Below are 25,301 nucleotides of genomic sequence, written 5' to 3'. Positions count from 1 at the left end.
AAAACACAGCAAAGGAGCCAGTAGAGAAAAGCATTAATTACTAACTCATACAATATGAAGTCTGCTGCACTCCATAATCCTGCAAGTATACCTTACAATATATGTAGTTATACCAAGCCACTGAAAAAGGGACTCCAAGAGACTATATATTGATGTTTTGTAGTGGTGTAGTTTAACTTCTGGCACAAGACAGACCAACGGTAAAGTATGCAAACACCTTTATAATCCAAAACATGTTAAAAGTGTATAAGAAAGATAAACATGCATTTCTAGTAGGGGAACAAAATTAAAATGATTCTTACCAGAATAACTCCTATAGTGTTTAGCTCAATAAGCTCCAGGTTGATGCAGTGTGTATTAGTCTGAAGTAGACTCGCTATTAGTCGTATCACATTTAAACGAGTATTTCCTACAGGGGGGTCCAGCTCTCCCCACGTCGTCTTCATTACATCTGTCTGCAAGAAAGACCACCCACGAAACGGTCAGCATATCCGAAGACACGATTAAATACAAACAAAGAAAGGGAAATAGCCTGGTTTCACACTAGATCTTTCTAAATCTATATTAATAGATGACAATCAAAAGGATGTTGGATGCAAAACCACAGATAAAAGCAAGGAGGCTCATGGGACTTCTGGTCAGTTATCGTATCCTAACCAACGCAGGCAGAGCGAAATCGATTTCTTCCTCGAATTTAAGCAAGGATGCCCTCATACGTTCACAAGCAAGAACTGGCCGAGGTTAACCTAAAGAGAGGAGCAAAGATGCATACAAAAGTTCGTATGCCCCAAGTCATACCAACCCCATTTCTAAATCAGAAGTTCCAAAAGACTGCTGTCTTTTAAAAAATACATGCATAGCACAGATGCAGCCAGTGCGTCGCTGGCACGCTGTGATGGGATATTCTGTTTTGGCACTTCCATATTCTGTGTGATCAGTAGGTAAAATAAAGAAGGCTACATCGGTACACAAAAAAGTTGCATTAATTGCTAGATTTACCAACACTTGCATCACTGAAGACTCACACATTCAAGTCTAGCCACAGATTTATTTTATGTACACCCTGGCATATGCTTACTTTCGGAGGGTCGAGAAGGAGTTGGTGGAAGGACTGCAGTTTTTCTTGGATAGCTGCCAATACAGTTTTATTGACTGAAAATGCAGAGTTGTTCACACCAGGAGGACAGAGGTCTATATGCCCTTCAAACCTGAAACAAGTACAGAAAACAGGAGTTCGTACCATATCCAGACGTTCCCAGCCATCTTAAACAACCTATTCATAGTATCATTTCATGGTCTGGGTTAATTAAGTGGTCGTGTGTGTGTGTGTGTGTGTGTGTGTGTGTGTGTGTGTGTGTGTGTGTGTGTGTGTGTGTGTGTGTGTGTGTGTGTGTGTGTGTGTGTGTGTGTGTGTGTGTGTGTGTGTGTGTGTGTGAACACATCTCCCACAATTTACAATATCTAAAGAAAATCCATTCAAGGACCTCATACATCAATTCTTCCTGTCCTCTTAACATCTTTATATAAACCCCAGTACAGAAAGCACTACTGTAGGCAATTAGCCATCACTATGCGTTAGTGGTCATTAAGTAGACTATATAAACTTTGCAAATCTGGCAATGGCATCTGTAAGCGACATTTCAACTTTCCAAGAGATCTGAAAACTTTGATATTATCTGCACTAGTGATGTACCGTGTACCCGCTAGCCAGCCATATTTAAAGTACCTGAAACTGGCCCACGGCGCAGGGACACTGTGTTGGGCAATTTCCGTTCTGCTCCATCGGTCCTCCTCTTGGATAACAGCAGGAGCAGAGCAGCAGAGGATTTACCTGCAGTTGGTAGCAGAGGGCGAGGACCACTGCAGCATCCTAGTGGCGGTGGGAGCAGCGGAAGACATCCTTCGAGCGTAGGCAGCAGAGGATGTAGTTCTGCAGCATGCTAGTGGCGGTGGGAGCAGCGGAAGACATCCTTCGGGCGTAGGCAGCAGAGGATGTAGTTCTGCAGCATGCTAGTGGCGGTGGGAGCAGCGGAAGACATCCTTCGGGCGTAGGCAGCAGAGGATGTAGTTCTTCAGTCGGTGCGAGCAGGGGGAACATGTGACCGGAGCAGGAGCGTTACTATTGGACAGCCGGGGAGAAACTACACCGGAACGCTACTTCCTCGTTCCGGTGTAGTTTCTCCCCGGCTGTCCAATAGTAACGTTCCTTCTCCAGTCACATGTTCCCCTGCTCCCACCAGCACCGGCTGTGAAGGATGTCTTCCGCTGCTCCCACCGGCTGAAGGACGTCCTCTGCTGCCACCGGCTGAAGGATGTCTTCCGCTGCTCCCACCACCACCAGGATGTCGCCGTGGTCTTCACCCTCCGCCGCAGGTAAGTCATAACTACCCGGCCGGGTCATTTCCCTCCCTCCCAGGTACCCGGTCATTTTTGGGACCCGGTACAACACTAATCTGCACATCAAGTTTTTAATGGGGTGGTAATAAGTGGAGAATGTAAACAAGGTTGAGAGGTGGAAAAATAACCACACCTTTATTTTTTGATACTTACGCTGGCCTTCTGGTTTCAAGTAGAGTAAGCAGTATCTGGATTGCATTGACAATGGCAGATTCATTCTTCTCTTTCAGAAATATGTTTGATAATAGCTGCTCTATAATTTCTTGTCTGGAAAAGAAAAAAATCAAGCCTTAGATTGATAAACGATACAAGAACAGCATGGCCAGATCACAGATCTGTTCAAGGTGCCAAGCAAATCTTGGGACACATTAAACAGGCTATGGCTTCATTACGAACACTTGTGGCATAAGTAATATAATTATATATACATTAGCGTATACATTATATCTTCATTATACCATTGAGCGCTCTTTTTGAAAGCCATAGTTTGTACGATTTAAAAAATAAAATAAAAAAATCTATATAGATTACTGCATAACTGGCTAGTTGTAGGTTGTGACACTTTAGCCAACCAATAGAGTTCTACATAGAAGAAAATTAGTGTACAGAGCTTGCAAAACCTCCAATTTATTTCAGTGTACTGGCAAGACCCAATACAGCTACAACATAGAATGCAAATTCAAAACAGTAACATCACTATGCGTTGTAATCACTTGAAGCATATAAAAAAGGAGGGAAAAGCATACTTCTCTAGTGTGGCAAGGAGTGGGTCTGGTTCGGAACTGTTCTGAATTTGTAACATCTGGTCTCTGCTCAGACGTATTATCTCACAAAGGGACTGTGACGCGTTCGAATGTCTCTGGAAACGAGTGGGGGAAAAAATATGCATTTGCACAACAAACAAGTAAAAACTGATAAGAATTGAAAACAAGAGACTTGTGAAGACTATTTCAGAAGGATGTACCTGGGACACAAAGGCTAAAAATACAGGGAATAAAATTATATGTATTACCTCAAGTAACCAAAGCATAAGGTGAAAGTAGCTTACAGAAAGGAAGATCGACATTAATTTGAACCGTGTACATCAAAAACAGTTAAACCAATAAGGTTATGTATTTGTTAGTTTTCTGATGCTCTCAGTTTATGTTCAAATGTTCATTTAGAGGGTAGGCCTTGGAAAGCAAATATGTGAACTTCGGGGGGTAATAAAATTTAAAAAATAAATAAAGTGTACAGCCCTGTCTGGCAGTGTAAAAGGGGCCACATAAAAGAATAAAAACCTCATGTAAACTAATTTTAGTCTACAAAGTGCCAAAACAAAAAACTTAACCTAAAAGCCAATACTCACATCTTCATCCTGAGAAGGGTGAACAATTTCTACAAGCCTCTGGATAATTCGCTCTTCATTCAACCACTGGAAGATAGAAAAAAAATAGATAAGCAAGTCTCATTGTATTGTCTACAGAAGGAAGGGAAGAACAATGCATTGCAGACTATTTTAAATGATATCAGCAACAAAAATAGGATTCTATTTTAACTATTTACAAAGCCAATTGGGTGGCAGATATTCATCAGGCGAGAAATGTTAATTCTTGATACAAGGGTAAATCTACTGATTCCAGCTTCATCTCCTTGGTGGATCCAAGGATTACAAAAAAATGGCTTATAAAGCAAAGAAACAAATTTTGTAGTAGGAAAAATATTCAGCCTATATTAACAGACACTAAAAACATGAAGGTCACATTAAACCTATTAAACTGAAGACTACATAAACAGTGAAATGTTCCCATCCAAGATCTAAACTAGGGAACGGTTTATAGCAGTCATGGACAAATCTACAGGACATTTGGGAAATAATGAGCCATACAGAGCATCAAGCGAGATTTGAAGTAGTACTACAATAAGAATGTGAAACCAGTAGTCCCCGAACAAAAAAATCCCCAAATTCAGATATAGTTAGAGAAATATATATTTTTTTACACTTGGCAATAGTTGAAATCCCACGGACATGACTTTCCAATATCAAGTACTATTTTACATGTAATGCAAATGGTCATGTGTATCTTTTAGGAAACATACACAAATGCCTATAACATCTCTTACTGTGCATGCAATATCTTGTATATAATGTATAACCTTGCTCACTTAATGTAGCCATGTATTTGTAACCATGCATGTGTCATAACTGTGCCCAGGACATACTTGAAAACAAGAGGTAACTCAATGTATTACTTCCTGGTGAAACATTTTATACCCTATTTCCTCGATTCTAAGATGCACCTTTTTTCCAATTTTCACATGTCTGAAATCAGGGTGCGTCTTAGAACGATGTATTAAAAAATATATGTATAATTTTTTTAAGTGTCTACAGTACTAACCCCCTCTTTTCACTTACCATGTTTCCAGGAGAGGTCCCATGTCAGCGGAGGATGAAATGGGCTGTGGTGGCATGAGAGGTCCCATGTCTGCAGATGGTTGAAGATGGACAGTGGGTGGGAGTGCGGCAGCAGGTCAGGTCCCAAGTCTGCAGGTGAATTAAGATAAGACGGCGGGCGTGCGGTGGCTGCGGCGACAGGAGATCATAATAGCAGGAGAGCTGAGCAGGAGCAATGCAGCATAGGGGAACAGCTTGGGTTGTGCACACTAACACCGGAAGTTGACCGGTGTCTGACTTCCGGTTACAGTGTGCACCTCCCAAGCCGTTCCCCTATGCCGCTCTGCTCCTGCTCAGCTCTCCTGCTATTATGATCTCCTGCTGCTGCCGCCACCGCAAGCCCACCCACTGTCTTATCTTCATTCACCTGCAGACCTTTGGACCTCTCCTGCCGCCGCACTCCCACCCGCTGTCCATCTTGAACCATCTGCAGACGTGGGACCTCTCCTGCCGCCGTCACCGCCAGCTTCTTCCTCCACTAACATGGGACCTCTCCTGAAACATAGTGAAAAAGTAATTTTCCTCAATTGTAAGTGCCAAATCGATGGTGCGTCTTAAAAATCGAGGAAATACGGTAACTAAATACACAAACTGCACTTGTAAAAGAGGGATAAAAGCAGGGTGGGTGGGTGTGGGAGAGAGAACAGAAAGGCTTTAAAAAAAAATAAAAAAAACCTTACATTTAGGACATCTTGCCTGAGCTGAGGTGGCTCAATACATGTGAGAAGTCGGAGCAGCAAATCCATAATCGCAGACGTTCCTATGTGCTTTATGATCAGGTTCACAAAATCATCTTTCTTCTTTAAAAATTCCACTATCTAGAAGATTAAATGTTACAATTTCAATACAGGCAGTCCTCGGTTACCCGACACAATGCGTTACTCAAAATGGCGTTGTAAAGCAAAACACGTTTTCCCATAGGAACACTGTTTAAATGAAAGGTTCCGTTCCTGAGGGCATTTTTAACACTAAAATACACCAAATATTTTATGCAGGCAATAAGATATGCAGCACACACATAAATTATATAGTGTATATACTGTATTATATATAGTATAATATAATATTATATAGTATAGTATAATATTATATAGTATAGTATAATATAATATTATATAGTATAGTATAATAATATTATATAGTATAATATAATATTATATAGTATAGTATAATATAATATTATATAGTATAGTATAATATAATATAGTATAGTATAATATTATATACAGTAGTATAGTATAGTATAATATTATATAGTATAGTATAGTATAAATATATTAATATAAATATATTAATATATATATATATATATATATATATATAGGCTCTTATGACTCTTTGCAACGTTGTTTATGTGAATGTGTATATATATATATATATATACACAACGTTGCAAAGCGTTGTAAGAGCGTTGGATAAGCCATTTTGGCGTTGTAAAAATGAATATAGGTATGTATTGCATAGCGTTGGATAAGCCATTCGTTGTAAAGCGAAGCATTGTAAAACGAGGACTGCCTGTACAGAGTTTCTCATTTCTCCGTTCACGACAGGTCGTCCAAGATGCCGTCACCCTCCCCAGCTCAAAGTAATACAAAACAGACTTTATAATTCCGGTGAAGGCGCATATATCTACACATACACAACAGCCTGTAAAGCATGCAATATAGTAGCACTCCCAAAAACCCATCTAACCGTGCTGAAGACAGATTTGACTACTTTTGTTTCTTTACAAAGAAATTGTATTTAAGGGCTTCTGAATGGGGGAGTGTTTGGCAATCAAGTGCTTTCTTTACGCTTAGCCCAGCCTGTCCTTGGTCAATACAGGGGGGCGGACGGTCGTGTCAAAACCGTTATTTCCCTCCTCCCCCAGAAAATAAAGGGGAGCAGCAGCAAATAAAACTCTTAAGTTTCAGCGAACCATGAGTACAAATGGGCTAGAAATACATATAGGTGTCACATGTAACCCTTTAAACACGCCTATGCAACAATTAGGAAGTACACTGCACGAGTTTCACTTCACTCGTGACAACCTCAGGAACCCAATAATAACTTCACTACTTGGCATTTGCAATAGCCCACAGACGCTGCTAAATGTGCAGGCTCATTGCCCAAAAAGCAATTTTCTGAAGACATAACATGTGGCTGTGATAAAGATATACTGCTCTATTCAAATGAGCTTTACCATTAATAAAAAGTGTAATTTCTGGCGATTGTATGGCACATATATATTTTTAAATCTAGTAGTCATATCAGTCCATAATATAATGTATCGCAGGTTGTGACACCTTGTAAAGAAGAACCAAGTTCAGTGTACAGAGCGCATACAAATAATTCAATCTATTCGACAATCTCTACAGAAAGGAGTGCAACAAACGCAGTCGAACAGAAAATATTTTGAAGCTACAGAACCGTTTGCAAAGAACAAAATGAGAGAGAAAGCTCAAATACATACAAGGAGCCATGTGTTTAGAATACAGCATATAATGTGCGTGTATGCTCATGTTTTGTTAGACGTCAAATAATTATTTTCCCTCTTTCACATGTACCTGTTCTGGTTTCCGGCTGATTAGGATGCTTAGCACTTTACTGAAGAAGCTGGCAAGCAAGGGATTCAGGGGGGATTCATTTAAAAGGAAGCCATACAGTCTCTTAAGTAAAGATTCATCTTCACCTAGTCTATCATTTATCTGAGACACATCAGAAGTCAGCAGCTCACAAGATAAATTGGGATACCTGGGGGGGAGAAAAAGAAGGGGGGGAGGAGAGGGAGAAGTTACATTTACACATTTTAATGAACGTCGCCCAGGCCAAGTTTAGTCACTTTCTACTTAGCATTTCTTAATCTACTTATCGGTTTAAAAAGTGTAATATCTTTAGTTGACAAATGAGATAACACAAAAAACGACACCACAGGTTCCAAAAGGTTTTAGACGCAAAAAAATACCGTCTGCGCTGCGCGCCCCCCCCCCCCCCCTTATTATGTTCAGCTCTGGGGCGAACTAGGTCAAGATATCCCAGCGTTTCAGTTCCCCCTAGGGAAAAACAAAGTGGTGGTTTCAATTTCCCACATCACACCGGCCAGCGGGAAGCTGCAACGTCATCTTTTGGCCAGTATGTGACGCAGGAGATTTAGAACCCAGGGAGCAACACCTGCGCTTTTACAGATCAGTATCTCAGGAACCAGAACCTAGGAGCTTAACAATTCCTGGTTACCAGCCTTTTAAAAATAAAGCCACAGCGCAAAAAAATAATAATAATTATAATAATTATTATTATTATAATTATTATTATAATTATTAGGTGTGGGGGGCACACTGCAGATTTAACCATCAAAGTTTCAATTAAACGGTTGGAAAATTGCATTTTAAACTGTTGACAAAGTTTACTTTAAAGAGTGGGTAAGTGTAGAGTGCGTTACATTTTTAAGATTATACTATACATAAAGGGACAGGTTTTCGTTTTCATGGCGGCGCAAAGTTGGTTTTGACAGTTCTTACTTGTATCGAATTTTCTCATCCATATCTTGGGGTGGTTCTTCTGTGATGAAGGTTACCAAGTCTTCTAAGCACTCTGCTTTCAAGAGAAACTCCACAAGCTTCCGATTCTGAGCCTTGCACTCCTGCAATATATCCTCCTCATCCATCAGCTCCTTTAGGGTCACATCGTCTCTCTCCAACAGGGTGTCTATGTGGGATGAAGAATGCAGGTCGAACTTCCAAAACATGCTGGTCTGACGGGAGAAAAGACAAACGTTGCTTTTGAACGCTTAGCTGCAGCACCAGCTGTCAAACAGGTAAAACAAAATGGACTTTTTGCAGTTTATCAAACCAAAAAATCTGCCAGGATGAGCAGATGCACATAGCAACTTTTGAAAACGATACAAATAAAAGCTGCAATAAAAGGAAAACAAGCTACCATAAAAAACATTCAGTTTGGATGTGCAAGAGCTTTGCAAATTTAGGTTCAAAACAAAAAGCACTAAAAATAAATAAAAACACTATTATAGTCCTTTCAGACATTTGGGCCAATTTCAGCTGAAAATTTTTATTTAAGTCAAAGGATTTTTGGTTCATTTTTTTTTTTTTTTTACATTTAAAAAAATAAATAAAAAATAAGGCCCAAAAACAGCCACTTGTGTATATGGAATTACTCATGTACGCAGGGCTCTTTAACAGTAATCCTGCAAAGTGTTTTGATGTGGCCTTTTATGCTCAGCTGCCCAAGCAAGCAATATAAAATTAGGAGCAGTGGTTTTTTTGGGGGGGGGTGGGGGGTTCTACAGTTAACTCACTTATAAATGAAAGGCAATCCAAACTGACAGTTTTCCCCCATTATTTTTTATTGGATTGAAGCTGGGGGTCACCTCTGGAGACCCCCTATAATTTCAGGTCCAGGGACGCCATGCTTACAGAGATACTTGCCACTCCACTACCAGGGTTCATGCAACAGCCGCTTTGCAAAGCTCCCGCGCACTGAAGGCCAATAAGAAGTCGTGACATCATCTGGTACAGCTTCCTATTGGTCGTGACGGGGAGCTTTAACCTTGCAGAAGATACCAGCACCCCCTTAGGAGGCAAGTGCCTCGGGAAGCAGGTGATCCCCAGAGCTCAAATTAATGGGGTTCAGCTCCCTGTGCTTAAAAAAAAAAAAAAACCCAGCTTTAATACTCCATTATGGTAATGCAAGTACTTGTGGTACACGTTATTCATCCATACTGTGTGTTTAAATACCATCATTTAAGACTTTAAATCTAATATAAAATGTGTGGCCCTTCTGATAACTGGTTGAAGAGCCCTGCCCCAACGGTTTTGCCATTTAAGGGTATTTGGCAAAAGGTTTACTGTGTTTCACAATAATTTATGACAGATGGAAAAAATAAATACATTAAAACAATTAAAAAAAAAATAATAAAAAAAAAAAAAAAAACACAAGGGAAAAAGTTTGGTCAATTAAAATTGAATGCTTAAAACCCAAGTAACTGAATCACCCTTCGCGACCATAATATGGTCTCAGTTCTACAACCAAGAACGAATCAAAAATAAAGCTTTTACTCGTATACAGCACTGCCACACATTTGAAACCCACCTTTTTTGTCTTTTTACTGTAAGAGGCAGAATTACAAACGGTTACATTTATTTTGTATAATACTGCACCAATATGTATCGCTGAGCTGAATATAGACTTCGTGCTAGAATGCTATATTTAAAAAAAAAAATAATAATAAAAAAAAAAAGATTTATTCACACATTTAGGGGTTTTGTTTTAAGCAACTTAATTTAAGCAGAATCTAAGGCCCCAATTAGCAGCACATCAGTAACTGGACACCAATTTGTACTCATTGGTTAGATACTTGGTGAACAGTCTCATCCCACCATTGGAACGTTATGAAGGAAGAGGCCGGCAGAAAACTCTTCCTTCCAATCACTGGACTAAAATTATTGTCCAAGTGCGCTGGGGGGGGGGGGGAGGAATTAAATAACACATTTGGTTCCAACACCCAAACAGCAATTCCCCCTCCCAAAGCAAATAAAAAAATGAAGTCATAACACAAACTGATGGAAATAGATCTGCTCAGCATAAACCAAAGTAACCATCTACCCCTCCTCAAATCTGTTTGTTTAATTCTTTTTGCAGGGTCATCGTGTATTTCACTAGAATTAGTGGTTTGTGGTGTTGAGTGCAGATGACAGCAGCCATTCTAACCACCCAGAGGCACATTTTCAGTGACCGATATCCCCGGAATTTAAAGGGTTTTTTTGTTTGGGGTTTTTTTTTTTAAAGTACAGTTGCTAAAAACAGCAAAATAAGTTTGCAATGGTAAAGAGAGATTAGACATTTATTTTTATAGCGAGTGCAACATATTGCCACTTTAAAATACATGTGTGGACAATGAAATCATTTATTTCTTTAACCAATAGAACCAAATAGGATTTGGTGAGCTCGGAATTGGGTTACAATTGATCCATGGTGTTTCTTTGTAGTAGATTCGTATGACTGAAATCATACGCAACCAGTGCTCAAGTCAACCAATTTTCAGAACCTTTAGTGTTCATCAAAGATGACAGATCCGGTATAAATCGTACCAAAATCGATTAAATACCACAGGCATCCATTGGTAATAAATACTTTAAAGAACAAAGCATCAAATTAAAAAAAAAAAATTGATAAAATAAAAAACGCATACTACTGCAAACATGTTACTGTGAAATGTCAGAATCTCTCTCCCAGGCAAGATGACATAAGGGGGTGCTCCCTCAACAGGGCAGGTGAAGGGATTAGATTAATCCATCAATTTCCAACAGAAAGCCAGGTCCTTTGGAATAAGGAAAAACAAGACTGTGAAGAATGCCAATAAGGTGAATCATGGAAGTGTTTCCTGTTACTGCCCAGAACAGTGGCAGGTGCTAAACAGGACAAAAAAAACCACGTTAGATACGCATTTACTATGGGTTGCGAAAACGTATTAATCCCCGAATGGAAATGGCCAAATCTTTCTAGAAAACATCCAAATGGCGGGGGAAAAAAATCAAGTGGTTTGTAACAACGACTTTATGTACACATTGAGGTTAAGTTGAAAGTGAATAGATGTCAGGCCATGACCAAAGACATACGGTTATTTTTAACTCAAAGAATCTTCATCACGTGACAAACTAAACTCCAAATAGATGCAGCATGTAATGTGGAACGAATAATTGTGCCGTGTATGTCATACAAGCTTTAACATCGGCACAAAATGATATAAACCTGCATTAGGGATAATGTAAAACAAATTAGGACTAACTGATGCACTACGGTATAATAGTATCTTGCAGGTAATGATATATTTTTTAATTGGCCTACCCGATGTGCAAGGGCAGTTTAGTGTCAAAAATTGAAGACTAAACTGTAAACCTGCGTGTTATATTGGGAAACCAAAATAAAAAGTTAGTGCGATTTAAGACAAATACCTAAAAACCAAACTGAAAAATGGCAAATTTTAAATGGTATATAAAGTATGATGGCTGAACAGAAGCGGGAAGTTGGCAAGCCAGCTTATACTGCAATTGACGATCCCCTGTTGCGCCCTGCTTTGGGGAGATCATGCAAGGCAATGTTACCGGTGGCATACTGTCCTGTCACGTAGCAAAGGGGGAAAGGGGGGCACTAAATCTGCACAACTATGTCTGTAAACCTTACTACTGCGCTCATGAAGCTCAGTATATGAAAAAAAAAAAAAAAACCATTAACTTGGGGCAAATTTCCAGAATCAAAATGCTTAAAGCAAACACTTGGCCATTTTGGAGGGGGTGGTTCACTTTTAATGGGGTTTGTGGATGAGGCTGCACTTGATCAAGTCTTTTCTGCACCCCATTACACCCCCGATAGAGGGCCAACGAGTAAACATGATAAACTAGGCTAAACAGTAGTTAAAATACTTCAATGTGTCAAATTATGAAAAAAAAAACACCCCGATTTTAGTTTGCGTAAGTGGTTCGTTTGCTGGTCATGTTTGGCATTTCATTCTCAGAGAGCATGCTGCCTAAACGGTGAAAAAAAAAAAAAAATTTAAATAAAAATTACAGCATGCTTATGAACAGAAAATACCCATACAAGTTGGTCAAATAAACTTGCTTACCTGTTAAAATGTGTTTAAAATGTTAAGAAAATAAAACTATTTTTAGTTTCTGCAACTCCTGGCCCATTACAGGGTATCCTGACTGCACCAAAATGTTGTGAATCTTTTTCAGAAGTATTTCAGGACTGCCAATTTCTTCCTAGTTGAAAAAAAAATAAACAAACATGACTCCTTTATTTCGAAAATGTTTAACGACATTCATAATTAACCCCCTTGGGTAGAACACAAAATAAGGCACACAATTGTAACCAAGACATGCATTGCTAAACAGCCATACATACGCATTGAACACCCAAAGCACCAAATTACTGAGGCTCAGTTTTCTACATCCACTGCAGAAAGAAAGGACTGGAGACTTAGGCACGTTCTATAGTGCCGGGCGCGGATTTTTAGTTGGCTCACGTTAGTCAGCCTTTCTATAGAAGGGCCGCGCGTGCGCACGGCAGGGAGAGGGGAGCCGACAGACAGCGGCGAAGATGAGGAAATTCATCATTTTGCGCCGCTGCCTGCGCTCAAATGTTCGTGTCTGTACGTGTGTATGCATGTGTGTATGCATGTGTGCGTGCGCGCAAATAACTGCAGAAGTTAAAAAAAAAAAAAAAAAGCACACACACCTTATCTGCAGCTCCCGGCACTATATACACAAAAAGCATGCGGCACGTGCGTTCGCATAGGAACGCGCGGCCGCACGCTGTATATTACAGCCTTAAGGCTACGCTTAGCGCCGGCGACGCGACTGTCAAGCAACGGTCACAGGAAAATCAAATAGAGATGACTTCCAGCGATCACGACCAATCCGTCGCGCTCACTATAAGAGCGCGACGGCGGCAATGCATTTGTTTTGCCGTGGCGACGCTGTCGCCGGCACTATAAGCGCTGCCTGAGGCAGGCGGTGCGTGCAGCAGAGTCCCCTGGTCTGCAGGGGGAAAGACAGGGGGGGGGGGGGGGGGCATGACGTCACCAGGCAGGTTCGCCCTCATTGGCTGAACTACCAGGGGTGTGTGGCCTAGCGCTTCGTCGTGACTCCTGCTCTCAATTTTCTTGAGAGCAGGAGTTTGTCAGTGCAGCGTGGCAGCCCCCCCAAGCAGCGGGCGCGGCCCCATTGAGGGGTGGATCGTGTCCCTGCAGCGTCCGCCACAGCAGGCGCTGCAGTAGCCAGCAGGGACATGGCCTAAAGCAGGCAGGGGCGGGGGGAAAAAAAGCGGCCTCCTATTCTTCTGCACAGCGAATAATTTATCCTTTCAAGTAGGAATCCGGTCTCACCTAAAATAGACCTTACCATGGTTTGACACCTGAACAAACCTATTTATGGGCTTTCAGATAACAGAACATTTACAGACAGTGGGGGAAAGTGCTAGCTTCCAATATAAATGGCATATAAAAACCCACATTACTACCCATGACCCAATATCAGGGCTTATTTTAGTAAATACATACTGAAATGTTTAAAAGTGAAGAGTGTAATGCTTGACCTATATACCACACACACTGCTAAACACACTCACCTTTAATGATCATGGGCATGACTTTTTTTTTGCTTTCTCATAAAAAGTTGGGAGTACAAAGTTCTTAGAATAGATACTTAATTGCTTTATTGAATAATAAAAGTGGATTTTCGAGGGACTTGCAAGAGACTCAAATAGAGATGCCGATATACTGGATGGTATGATGAGCCGCCGATATACTGGATGGTATGATGAGCCGCCGATATACTGGATGGTATGATGAGCCGCCGATATACTGGATGGTATGATGAGCCGCCGATATACTGGATGGTATGATGAGCCGCCGATATACTGGATGGTATGATGAGCCGCCGATATACTGGATGGTATGATGGGTCGCTTTTTTTAGTTCACACTCTTATAGACCAATCTTGAAGATAACTGGTGATCTGGTCCATGGAATAGATCATCAACCGATGCCCATATGGGAGCACTAATGTATGGTAATCATACCACCTACACTAAAACAATGGGCAGGGCATAGCCCAACACCAGCTCAGGGGGAAAGGTAATTGCATCCCGATACTTGCAAGACAAACCTTAAAATAAGCTCAAAGAATCACTGACTTTTGGCAAGATTTATGAAATCGCTTTAAAATTTGCCTTCACATTGTCCAATTCTCTGTATATTTGGCCCAACTCTAACTTAAGTCTCTTGTCTTGACAAGTAAACTTTGCTCCACCCTCCTTGTTTAATGTATGCCCTTACTGACCTATTGGTTTGGATTCAAGGGTCGACTTCATCCATATAAAGTGCAGAGTGCAATTTGAACATTTACGCATACCACTGCAGAGAAAACTGGAGATACAAAAAGGTTGAGATCCAAGATTGTCCCACAGCTGGAACATTTATGTGGAAATGGTATTTGAGTTATTTGTGTTACAAAAGGATCTTGAGCCACGTCTAAGACGAGTGACAGCGCCCGAAACAAACTTTCTAGCATCAAAATTGAACAGCAAACTTTAGAAATTGCGCGTGTGAAATATAAATGGGAATTTGTAGACTTGTATCATTAGGTACTCTGATTCCACAATGTTGGCAAGACAACAGCTGTTCCATTTGTTTTTTTAAAGACTGCAGATTTAGCAGTTCAAGCTTTAGATCCAGCACGGGTCTAAACTTTCTTTTGCTCTTGGATACGAAAAAAACATAAAATAACGTTCCTTAGTCTAATCGGGTATTGTAAGGACTATTACAGTCTGAATTGAATGCACTCAAAGGCACGATGTTTACTGCATGTCCTCTTTGATTACATCTCTCCTTGGATGTAACTGGGCAAAAGACAAAATAAAAAAAAAATGTTTAAAAAAAAAAAAATTTGCAATGCAAGCCATTTTATTTATTTTAAAATACAGGTTTGAAGCAGAGGGTTTTTGGAGCTAAACCCCATTAATTTCCAGTCTAGAACACTAGTTCTGCCGCCAACACACTTCGCAGCAATGTCCGCTCCCGTGCCCCTCAAGCCAGGTCTGCAACGCCCAACCCCTGCAGGACTGCTACATGGCCCAGACAGGCAACTTCGACATGCCATCTATAAAATGTCACGCGGGACATTTAAAGATGGCGTGTCGGAATGGCCGGTCTAGGCAGCGTTCCAGCACGGGACTTTTAAAGATGCAGGGGTCGGGTGACCGGGACATGGTTGTCAGAGCGGCAGACCTAGCTTGGCTTGTTGGGTCGGGCGCGCGGCGGAGTTAGGTGTAGGAGCGGCCATCACGGCAAAAAATGTCCAGAGGTGGAACGCCGGCGGCATTTGCCACGTCCCATTTCGATTAACTTCATTTCTGGCGACACGCTGCTTCCGGAGATACTTACCGCCGACCGGGGTGCTGGTATCGCCTGCAGTTTTTTGCTGTTTGAAGCCCCTGATCACATAAGCCACACTGGATGAGGTAACGGCTTCCTATTGGCCAGCAAGCTTTGAAAAGCAGCCAGATACTAAGAACCCTGGAGTGGCTACCGGTAACCACTACGGAGGCAAGTAGCTCCGGAAGCAGGTGGTACCCTGGAGCTGAAATGAAGGGGGTTCAGTTCTGGAGAGGCCCCGGCTTCAATACAGGAGGTGGGGGGGGGGGGGGGGAAACAGAGGAAAGCCCTGGCTTGCCTCTATAAGCAATTTGAGTTCACTTGCAAAAGAAAGGACGTCAACCTCCTTGTAAAATGTTTTACTTCCACAGAATAAGATGGAAATAGAAACTGCTGCTGGAAGGCGGCTCTATTTTCTATGGGAATTGAAAATATTTGTTTGGAGCAAAATCGCGACAGAATTCAGCAAAAAAAAGGTGTGGCTTGCTCCAATCTCTGGAAATTGCTCAAGGAATATGTGGGGCTTCTTTGAGGAAGATGACTATTTGATTTTTTATGCTATAAAGTATTTCAAGTCAACCCCTGCAGGCAAAAAGAAAAAATTAGCCTTTACAGATTAGTGGAAATTATTTTTGGCAGAAAATCACCAATAAGGACTTAGGCCACATATGGACCTTCATTTACAATTATATTTTTTTAGTCACCAAGGCAATTGCTTCAAAGGGCACATGTACACAACCAGAAGACAGGATTTTAAGTGCAGTGTCATTGCGAGATGGTCAAGAACGCATGCAGCGACTCTGAATTGAGGCACCACGGATTCCAACAATGAAAGTCTCAGGTGCAAAACCCCAAAACCATGTAAATACATTTTGCATACGAGATGGAATTTGCCATTACAATTTGCTTTAGGCAATTTACAAAATGTGTTACATTTATTAAAGGTGGGAAATGCCCATATAGAACAAAAGTCAGGTCTGGACGGGTGTTTACATTTTTCTGGTTCATCATCAGTAGATTCAAGAGATAGATACAAGATTGATTGGTACACATTTCAAGACCTTCGATAACAAAGATCAGTGAGGGGGAGGGAAGAAAAAAAAAAAAGGGAGCAATTTACCGTAACCAAACTTTATTTATGGTCCCCCCATAAACACATTTGGGAGTCCGACCCCCACCTCCCAACACTAAATGGTGAAGTAACCAGTAGTAAAGCCTGTTTTTTTAAAGGAGATTTAAATGGCCATCCAATAGGAAGCTACAATGGATGATGTTGCAGCTTCAACGTTGGCCCAGACTTTGGCAGCCATGTGGTTTCTCCCGAGGAAGATTGAAGCCAGGAAACGTCAACAGGAAGCATCTCGGGGACTGGGGTCCCCAGAGCTGAAAAAATGGTGACGTTTAACTCCCAGGGGAATCTCTGCTTATAAAACCATGGGGGGTGGGAGGTATAAAAATAAGTCACGAGTAGGAGGAATTACTCTTAAGCCATTTTGCTTACAGACATCTAAGGGACGGAAACATTTGAATTTAGGCAAGTTATTCCACTTTTTTTGACCCATGCCAAAGCACTATTTGACTGCCGACACCACCCACCCCATGGGAATACCAGGCCCCTGATGTAATGGTAAGCGCCTTGGGAAAAGGACCTCCTTCCTATTGTCTGTTTGCCTTAACATGTGCACTCTTGTCATGTTACAGTCCTCGCTGTCATTGTACTGAGGAATATGTTGCCGCTATGCAAATAAAAGATAAGTCATTAAAAAGGTCAAGTACTATCAGAAAAAAAAAAATGTAATTAAAGTACAGTTCTGCTGTGGACAGAACTTGAGATGCAGGGCCTCAGATTTCAGTCCTAATGAAAAGGGAGACACCAATATCCCATCATTGTTATCAAGGCCGTGCGTGCGAAGTAGTAAAGAAATGACAAAGAAAACAAAAACAACAATGAAAGGGCAGCCCGACAGCATGAAATATTCCTTTTTGTATGAATTGTGTTCTGGTCATCTGCCTCGGGAAATCATTCCACATGTTAATGTACCTTTTTTTCTTTAAAGCCTATGAAGATGGGACACTGTGATTTCCTAATAAACAAATCATTTTATCTCGTTTCTTTTACTGCATTCTTAACTTGCTATGGTACAAGTTATCTAGCCAAGGGGTGCGCGGCTTTTAGAGGTCCTGCGCTCCCCCCCCAAGGCATTTCAATTAAATGGCAATGTGACGTCACATTTGACGCTGGAGCCCAGTAGGGGGTGGAGGCGTGCGAGCAGGGGACAAGATTGCGCAGCCCTGATTTAGCCTATCAAGAAGCCTGTAGTGTATATTATTTAATATTTTTACTATGGGCCTTTAAAGGTTAAAAAGATTATCCCTACGCTGATCCTGCCACCCACTTTAACCGGGATGGAAAGCAGGAGATCCCTGGAACGGAACACTGGTTCGAGATGCATACCCCTGAAGGTAGTGCCAGTATCGTCCCCTCCACTGGAAACAAAACGGTTGCTTAAATTGACAATGTGATGCGGGCCAATAGCAACCCGCAATGTTATTCGTTGCAGCTGCCCATTGGCCTGGATGATAGAGGATTTAACTACAAGGAAGTCACAATGCCACCTTCCCTGGCAAGCATCATCGAAACCAGGAAACCCAAAGCTGAAGAAATGCGGCATGTATAAATAAAATAAATAAAGTGAAGCTTCATGAAATCACAACAATGAAAGTGTACACGTCCCTGAACATACCAAATGAAAATACTTTCACACCAGTAGTATTAAACAGGACAAATCGTTTAACACAGGAGTGGCTGAAGCAGCGCTATTCTTAAAACCTGACCTGTTAGTGGCCGTTGAGAACTGGACTTGTGCTAAAGCAGGGGTACCCAACAAAATACCTCAATACTTTCAAAAACAAAAAATATATAATTTGAGTATATTCAGACCCCTCTTTATACAACACATGGCGTGTATAACTATTAAACCTGCTAAATCGTGCTTCTTACAAAAAGATCAAAACAAAAAAAAAAATGGGCGGACTACAAACTCCTTACAAAATGCAAGTGGTCATGGGAAAGTCCCAAACTTTCTGCCAATATCAGCAAGTGTAAAAAGGAGTGACCAACTTCAGTGGCATCAAGACCACTGAGCCCACCCTTAAGAAATATAGTGAAAGTGAACAGAAAGATCGCGAAAAGGGGCAGTCCCACATAGCTGCCAAAAATAAATAAAAAGTGACCTGCAGAGTATCCAGTGCTGCTTCCTGAGACGTTTCTCCTACCGAGCCTGCCCCCCATGTGTGTGGGATATCTGTATACCGTCTTGTGGGACCAGCTGAGGATAACATCGGAGCTCCGGTAGTGGAGACACTGAACCTTTTTTTATTGTATGTGTTGTAGTGTTTACATTTTTACATAAAGTAATATCTATTTGTATTGATTATGTCCCTCCATGCGCTTTTTCTTTTCTTTTAGTGCTACATTTGACCCTGTTGATCACGGGAGAGTAATGAGCTGCAGGAGTGATGACACTAAAGGGTTACGGAGGGATCTTGTGGCCAGCGCATAAAACAGCTTCACTTATCAATGTCAAGGACTTTCAGATACTCGGTCACCCGTGAACCCTTCAGTGCCAGAGGTCTGTCTGTCCAAGGCGATCCAGGCTGCTAGGTTGGCTCACACAAATTGCTTCCTGCTTACGGTCAGACAGCAAGAGGTGCACAGCATACACCATACGAATCCCCAGAGTGCCATCCTTCATGATGTACGCTGCAAGTCTATAGGCCACTGCAGGAGTCAAAGTAGACTTTTCACCTACTTGGTCTGTATAATGTATGCGTTTGCATTTTCTTTAGGTCCATCGCATTAAGTGGCCTCAGCTTTTAATTATTTTTTCCCTTTATCGCATTGGTCAACGCCGGCAGCATAATTGATACCCATTGTTTTATTAGGTTTTAAGTTGCACGTATTCTACACTTTAGGACTTATTCTTACCTCCGCATTGTACCGAACGGAATATATTTGAGATTTATGATTTTACAAAATACCAAAACAGAGGAAGATTTCATCTGGTTATATGACGCACACAAACATTGGTATATATTGTAAAAAAAAGGGACATGATATGGATTGATGGTTACAGGCAGATAAAGAGAGGAAACGCAGACAGGTTTGCCCCGTCCTGGGAATTATTAATGGATCACAACTTGCTTCAGCATTCAAGTATCATCGCAAATCACAACAAGCAGAAAATAGGATCCCTGCCATTTTACCTTCGACCTCATCTCGTTTCACTACACTAGTGTACAGCAACATTTTATTTTTAAACACATCCAAGTTGATATTTCAAGCGTGTGGAAATGGCCTTTAAATGAAAGCACTCAGACATGGTGCCATTTTCATAGTTGGTTCATTCCTCACTGCAACCGAACAGCTCTTCACATTTAACCCATGTAATGTTAGTTGAGCACCGTCACTTCCTGTTATCAAATCCCAGCTGAAAACTCGCTTATTAAAAAAGCAGCATCAAGTTATTAACATCAATACTGTACTCCCCATGTGCTAACCCTCCCCGACTTACACTTTTACTACTACACCCACCAATATAACACTTACGGCTGTGTCCGCATTTGACTGTGTCATGCTTGAGCGCGGTGACGTCACCAACTCTAAGCATGAGCGCCGGGTGTCCTCTATTTCGCAAGCACTAGCGGGGGGGCATGTTGAGCGCGCTTGAAAGTCACTTTTTTTTGGGGAGAGAATGCATGCCCGTGCAAGAGCTTGCGCACCGCGTGAGCGGGGTCGTCTACATAACAAGTACAAAAAGAAAAAGCAGCAAGCTTGGGAGAGCATGCGTGCCCACACATGAGCGGGGACGTCTACATAAGTACAAGAATAAAAAGCGGCAAGCGCCGAGCGCACCGCACCAGCAGGGATGCAGCCTTAGATTGTTAGCTCTTCGGGATAAGGGTCTCCCTTTATCTGCTGCTCTATTTGTACTTTACCTTCCCTGTGTTGTCATTTTGTAAAGCGCTGCGTACACTATTGAGAACTAAAAAAATTAAACGTACATACATTAAAAAAAAAAATTAAAAAAGGGGGATAGCAAACATGGTAGAACTATACAACCTATTCTTATCTTAGTAGCCAGTAAAATGTATTTGCAGACTGTGTGGCTGGCAATGTCACCCTAAAAGTAATTAAAAACAAATAAATATATTACATTACAAATATATTTAAAATTAAACACACAATGTGCATGAAAAAATATGAACCGATGTTGCGGTCTGAATATGGAACATCTTCAGGTCCAGGTTAGGGCCTAAACATGGGTACATCTTTTTTTCCCCATGCACAACATATTGATTTAAATCTATTTTTGTCTCGTATTTTTCGTTTCACGTGATACACCTACAACTGGGTGTTTTTATTTTTTTCTTTGAACACACAAACATTGTATTTTAAATGGGGCCTCTTATTAATGACTTAACCAGTCACCCTAAAAAAAAAACAAAAGGTGCTACAACCCAGGAGCTGACACCACTACAGGGCCATGGGGTTATATGGCCTAGTGAGGGAGTTGGAGATAGTAGCACCGGCACTACAGTGGCTACATGCCCACTACCCACCAAAGAAAGTGAAAGGCAGCACTCCCCCTCCTTGCTGCTAATGACCAAGTCCACACTCCAGCAGAGGAGTTGGAGTGACTAAGTGAAGGTAATGGCTCCTGGACAGTTTCCTCACAGAGGAAGCAGTCTCCCCCTCCCCACCCTTCCTCCTCCTCCTCTTCTATACCCCGCACAGCTGCTGTGTGAGTCCTGGAGACCAGAACCCTCTCTCAGGCAGGGGGCCTCCTAAAGATACCATAAGAAAGTCAAAAATAAATACCTGAAGTCAACAACAACCTAATCCAGTCAGGCGGGAAATTTTTTTTGCTCAGCGCTATCAGCGAGTTTTCAAGATGGTGGACATCTCATCAACTCTACGAAACCCTCCCCCCTCATCCTTTAGGGGGTGAGTGTACACCCAATCAGGGGCGAGGTCCCGCCCTCGGGTTTGTCAAATGCGACGGGGGTTGGTCAAAACAGCTTTCAGTCAAGACATCCCGCCCCTAAGGTGCCCGCGGATTGGGTAGCGACCCCTGTCTGTTTCACCGGCGTCGTCAGTGAAATCGCAGCGAGATGATTGGCCGAGAGTCAAACTTGAACTCTGCCAATAGCCCCACTATACCCGGCGCTGCTTACAGCCTCCCAGGCCTTAGCAACAACCTACGTCACTCAGAGTGAAAGGTGGCTGATCCAATTAGACGACAGCGTTTGACCAACTGTGCCAATCGGGTTTGGAAGATTGCCTAGACTTTCGGACCAATCCCAGACTTAGGAGGGCGGGTCATTTTTGACACTGTATCGGGGCAGAAGAAAAGGGGGGATGGTAGCGGTCGGTTCTCTGGCTGGGCTGCGGGCCTTCATGTTTATCGTGTTTTTGCTGAGAAATAAAACATTTATGTGGTGAACGCAACACGCAGTAAGCTGTGTCCCACCTGGCACAGAAAGAGTTTAGGTTACAATAGCCAATGAGCTCTCCTTGTTCCCTGTGCATAAGAGATAACACTTACTGGGCATCGGGTTAATCAATATATACATTAGATACATTTCCTCACAATATAACACTACTTTTAGTTTTTTATGAACAAAAATAAATCTTTTATGTAACTACTGACGTCATCAGTGCTGCCAGTTCTGGATAAGGCTGTATATGATTTACGTTCCTCCCCTTTCCAGCTGGGGGATTAGCTCAAATGGTAGAGCGCTCGCTTAGCATGCGAGAGGTAGCGGGATCGATGCCCGCATTCTCCAATGTTTTATTTCTTATTCTATAAAATGATACATTGTTCTGCAAACGAATACGACAAGAATATTTTTATCATTTTTTTTTCTGAATAAAATCGTAATCTTATAACTATTTCTCTGCAAATAACCAGCCTTATATAATTTACAAAAGTCCAAGTTTAAACAAGTAATTAACAAGTGGAAATCATCCATAACAGCGGTACGCAAACTGGGGGGGGGCGTGAGACTTTTCTGGGGGGGGGGTGCGGCGTTTACAGAGGTCCCCCGCTAAGAGCGTGATGCCTCTGTAAACTTACCCGGCTCCAGTCACGCCATCAAATGACGCCCGTTTCCCTGGAGAACCGACGTCAAATGACGCCGCGGGTCACATGACGTGACGTCACATGACCCCCACATCGTCATTTGACGCAACTTTAGAGGTGAGGGGGGGTGACGGAGGAGCAGAGCAGGTAGGGGGGGGCGCAGGCGCAGGGATTTAAGCTTTGTCTAAATTATTTAAGGAAATTGTAATTCCTATTCCTATTCCAATCTGGGTTTCGTCCCAAACACTCCACGGTAACTACCCTGCTAAAAGTTTGCAATGAAATCCAGTGTGGAATGGAACGGGGACAACTCACTGGTGCAGTATTCCTAGATTTTGCAAAGGCTTTTGATACTGTTGATCATGTTATCCTGCTTAACAAACTCCAGAGCTCTGGAATAGGGAAACATGCTTTAAACTGGTGTAGCCCCGGGGTTATTTTTCACTCACTGACACCCCTCCGCGAGTGCCGAGTGGTCGCGGGTGCCGCCGGAGGCAGCGACGGACCCGCCGGCACTTCACGAGGGTGGGGGCCAGTGCAGGGAGCGCTCGGCATCCCTGGAGCTTCGGCGGCGCACCCGGCTAGCGGGGGCCGCCATGACCTGTTGCACGAGCGTGCGCGGGATCGCGCATGCGCAGATGGAGACAGAGCGTCCCGGCAGCCCTTAGGTAGTCGCGCGAGGGCAGGGACGGCGAGGAAAAGGTTGCGGCGGCCATTAGGCATTCGCGCATGCGCAGGGCAAGTGCGCACGCGGCCCCAATGCTTTAGCAGCCTCCTGGGAACTACAACTCCCAGGAGGCATAGGGAGACAGGCACCAGGTGCCTGATAGGAGCCAAAAGCGCTGGAGGATTCCCAGACAGCCCGATTGATACTTTTCGCGGGCTTAGCGTCACGGCAGTTGGAGCTGGGAGCAGGAAGGGGAAGGAAGGGTGCAGGGAGCGAGTGGCTCCTGCACCAGGTAAGGATCCCCAAGTCCCAGGCAGGCCCCAAATCCCTGTTAGGGTAGTGGGTAATTGATAAGGGACAGCCCGAGATAGGGAGGCTGCCCCTTAGGTGTGAGAGCGTGTGCAGCGTGTGCGGTGTGTTAGGGCTGCATGTTGCTGTGTGCAGGTTGACTGTGTGTGCAGTGTGTCTGCGGCAGGCGCTGTTAGTTAGCTAGTTGTTAGTGAGGCTTAGGGGACTAGGAGAGCGAGGGGAGTGGGACAGGTCATACCCCTGCAGGCCATAGGAGTTTCCCAAAGCCACCACAGGTTGCGGTACTACAGGGACAGGCCCTAGGTTAGGGTTCCTGTCACGTTAATGCCACCTAGATAGTTAGGGACTCAGCGGCTGCTGCTGTTCCAGTGACGGAGTTTGGGGTCCACGGAGAATATCAGCAGGATAGGATCAGACGGATGCATCGCACGTCTGACCCTTTGTGAAGATCGTTGCAGGCCCGAGCACTGCAGGTAACTCTGAATTATAAGTGCACCACCGGGCACTTAGCTTAACTGTGACTGCGCAGTCACCCACGATCTCTGCGAGAGTGCGGGACATTGGGTGGGGTATTACCGAACACTGGGTGGGATCGCCGGTGATGGTGGAAGAGTTATGTGTCAGGTCACTCAGTGTCTCCTCTAGAGAGGGACATCCAATATTGTGTGTAAGGTTATACTGTTGTAGTATAAGGTTATGTTGTGTTATGTTTTCTATGTGCGTTAGTAAAGTATTAGTTATTATCTATACTGTGTATGTGTTTATTGAGTGTCCTGCGAGGAACCACTCCCCCTTCGGTGGGAGCCATCACAGGTGGAGGCGCTGCGCTATGTAAATGTGTGAGTATTACCCCAGGCTCCCAGCTAGCGGAGGCTCAGATCTCCTGGAGCCGCAGGTGTTATACAGCAACCAGTAGTCCCTTAGGAAGGTGTTCAGAAAAAGGGCTACACTGGTTTCAGTCCTACCTATCAGGAAGATCCCAACATGTGTCCATCTCAGGCTCTAACTCCAACCCCCCTGATATCACCTGTGGTGTCCCGCAAGGCTCTGTTCTGGGGCCCCTACTCTTCTCAGTGTTCATTAATGATCTTCCCACAGCTTGTAAGGAAGCCTCAATACACATGTATGCAGATGACACAATCCTATATGCACACAGCCATAGCCTCTCTGACCTTCAACACATACTTCAGTCTGACTTTTTGAGACTCGAAAACTGGATTTCCCAAAACAAACTGTTTTTAAACACTGACAAGACTGTAACAATGGTATTTAGGACCAAGACTAAATTTGTAAAGCTTCCAGTGACTGAGCTCCTGATTAGAACCAACTCTAACACCACCCTAACACCTGTCACTAGTTTTAAATACCTGGGCTTATGGTTTGACTCCCACTTAACATTCGGGATGCACATTGATACCCTGA

The 25,301-nt window shown here is 42.7% G+C and overlaps 1 protein-coding gene and 1 non-coding gene across 12 annotated transcripts in view; one reads left to right on the top strand and one right to left on the bottom strand.

Annotated features, from left to right (window-relative positions):
- The window catches only part of PPP6R3 (protein phosphatase 6 regulatory subunit 3), a 38,740-nt gene extending 16,989 nt beyond the window's left edge, over positions 1–21,751 (bottom strand). For 6 of the 11 annotated variants that reach the window (XM_075567002.1, XM_075567003.1, XM_075567004.1 and 3 more), the window contains exons 1-12: positions 21,640–21,751; positions 12,447–12,585; positions 11,016–11,144; positions 9,917–10,027; positions 8,329–8,561; positions 7,378–7,564; positions 5,512–5,649; positions 3,746–3,811; positions 3,144–3,256; positions 2,551–2,664; positions 1,079–1,208; positions 303–455 (exon numbers count right to left, since the gene is read on the bottom strand). In XM_075567002.1, coding sequence (XP_075423117.1) covers positions 303–455; positions 1,079–1,208; positions 2,551–2,664; positions 3,144–3,256; positions 3,746–3,811; positions 5,512–5,649; positions 7,378–7,564; positions 8,329–8,561; positions 9,917–10,027; positions 11,016–11,027 — 1,257 coding nt within the window. In that variant the 5' untranslated portion in view covers positions 11,028–11,144; positions 12,447–12,585; positions 21,640–21,751. The remainder of the gene's footprint in view (positions 1–302; positions 456–1,078; positions 1,209–2,550; positions 2,665–3,143; positions 3,257–3,745; positions 3,812–5,511; positions 5,650–7,377; positions 7,565–8,328; positions 8,562–9,916; positions 10,028–11,015; positions 11,145–12,446; positions 12,586–21,639) is intronic. The other 5 variants (XM_075567007.1, XM_075567008.1, XM_075567010.1 and 2 more) reach the window with 4 other exon arrangements.
- Positions 21,752–22,534: 783 nt separating this feature from the next.
- TRNAA-AGC (transfer RNA alanine (anticodon AGC)) lies at positions 22,535–22,607 on the top strand. The gene has a single exon. It is a non-coding gene; the product is annotated as a tRNA-Ala (tRNA).
- Positions 22,608–25,301: the final 2,694 nt, after the last annotated feature.

This window comes from Ascaphus truei, chromosome 12, assembly GCF_040206685.1.
Source record: "Ascaphus truei isolate aAscTru1 chromosome 12, aAscTru1.hap1, whole genome shotgun sequence".
In the NCBI taxonomy this organism is placed as follows: Eukaryota; Metazoa; Chordata; class Amphibia; order Anura; family Ascaphidae; genus Ascaphus; species Ascaphus truei.
Note: the sequence above shows the minus strand (reverse complement) of the source record. Positions and strands in the feature narration are given on the sequence as shown.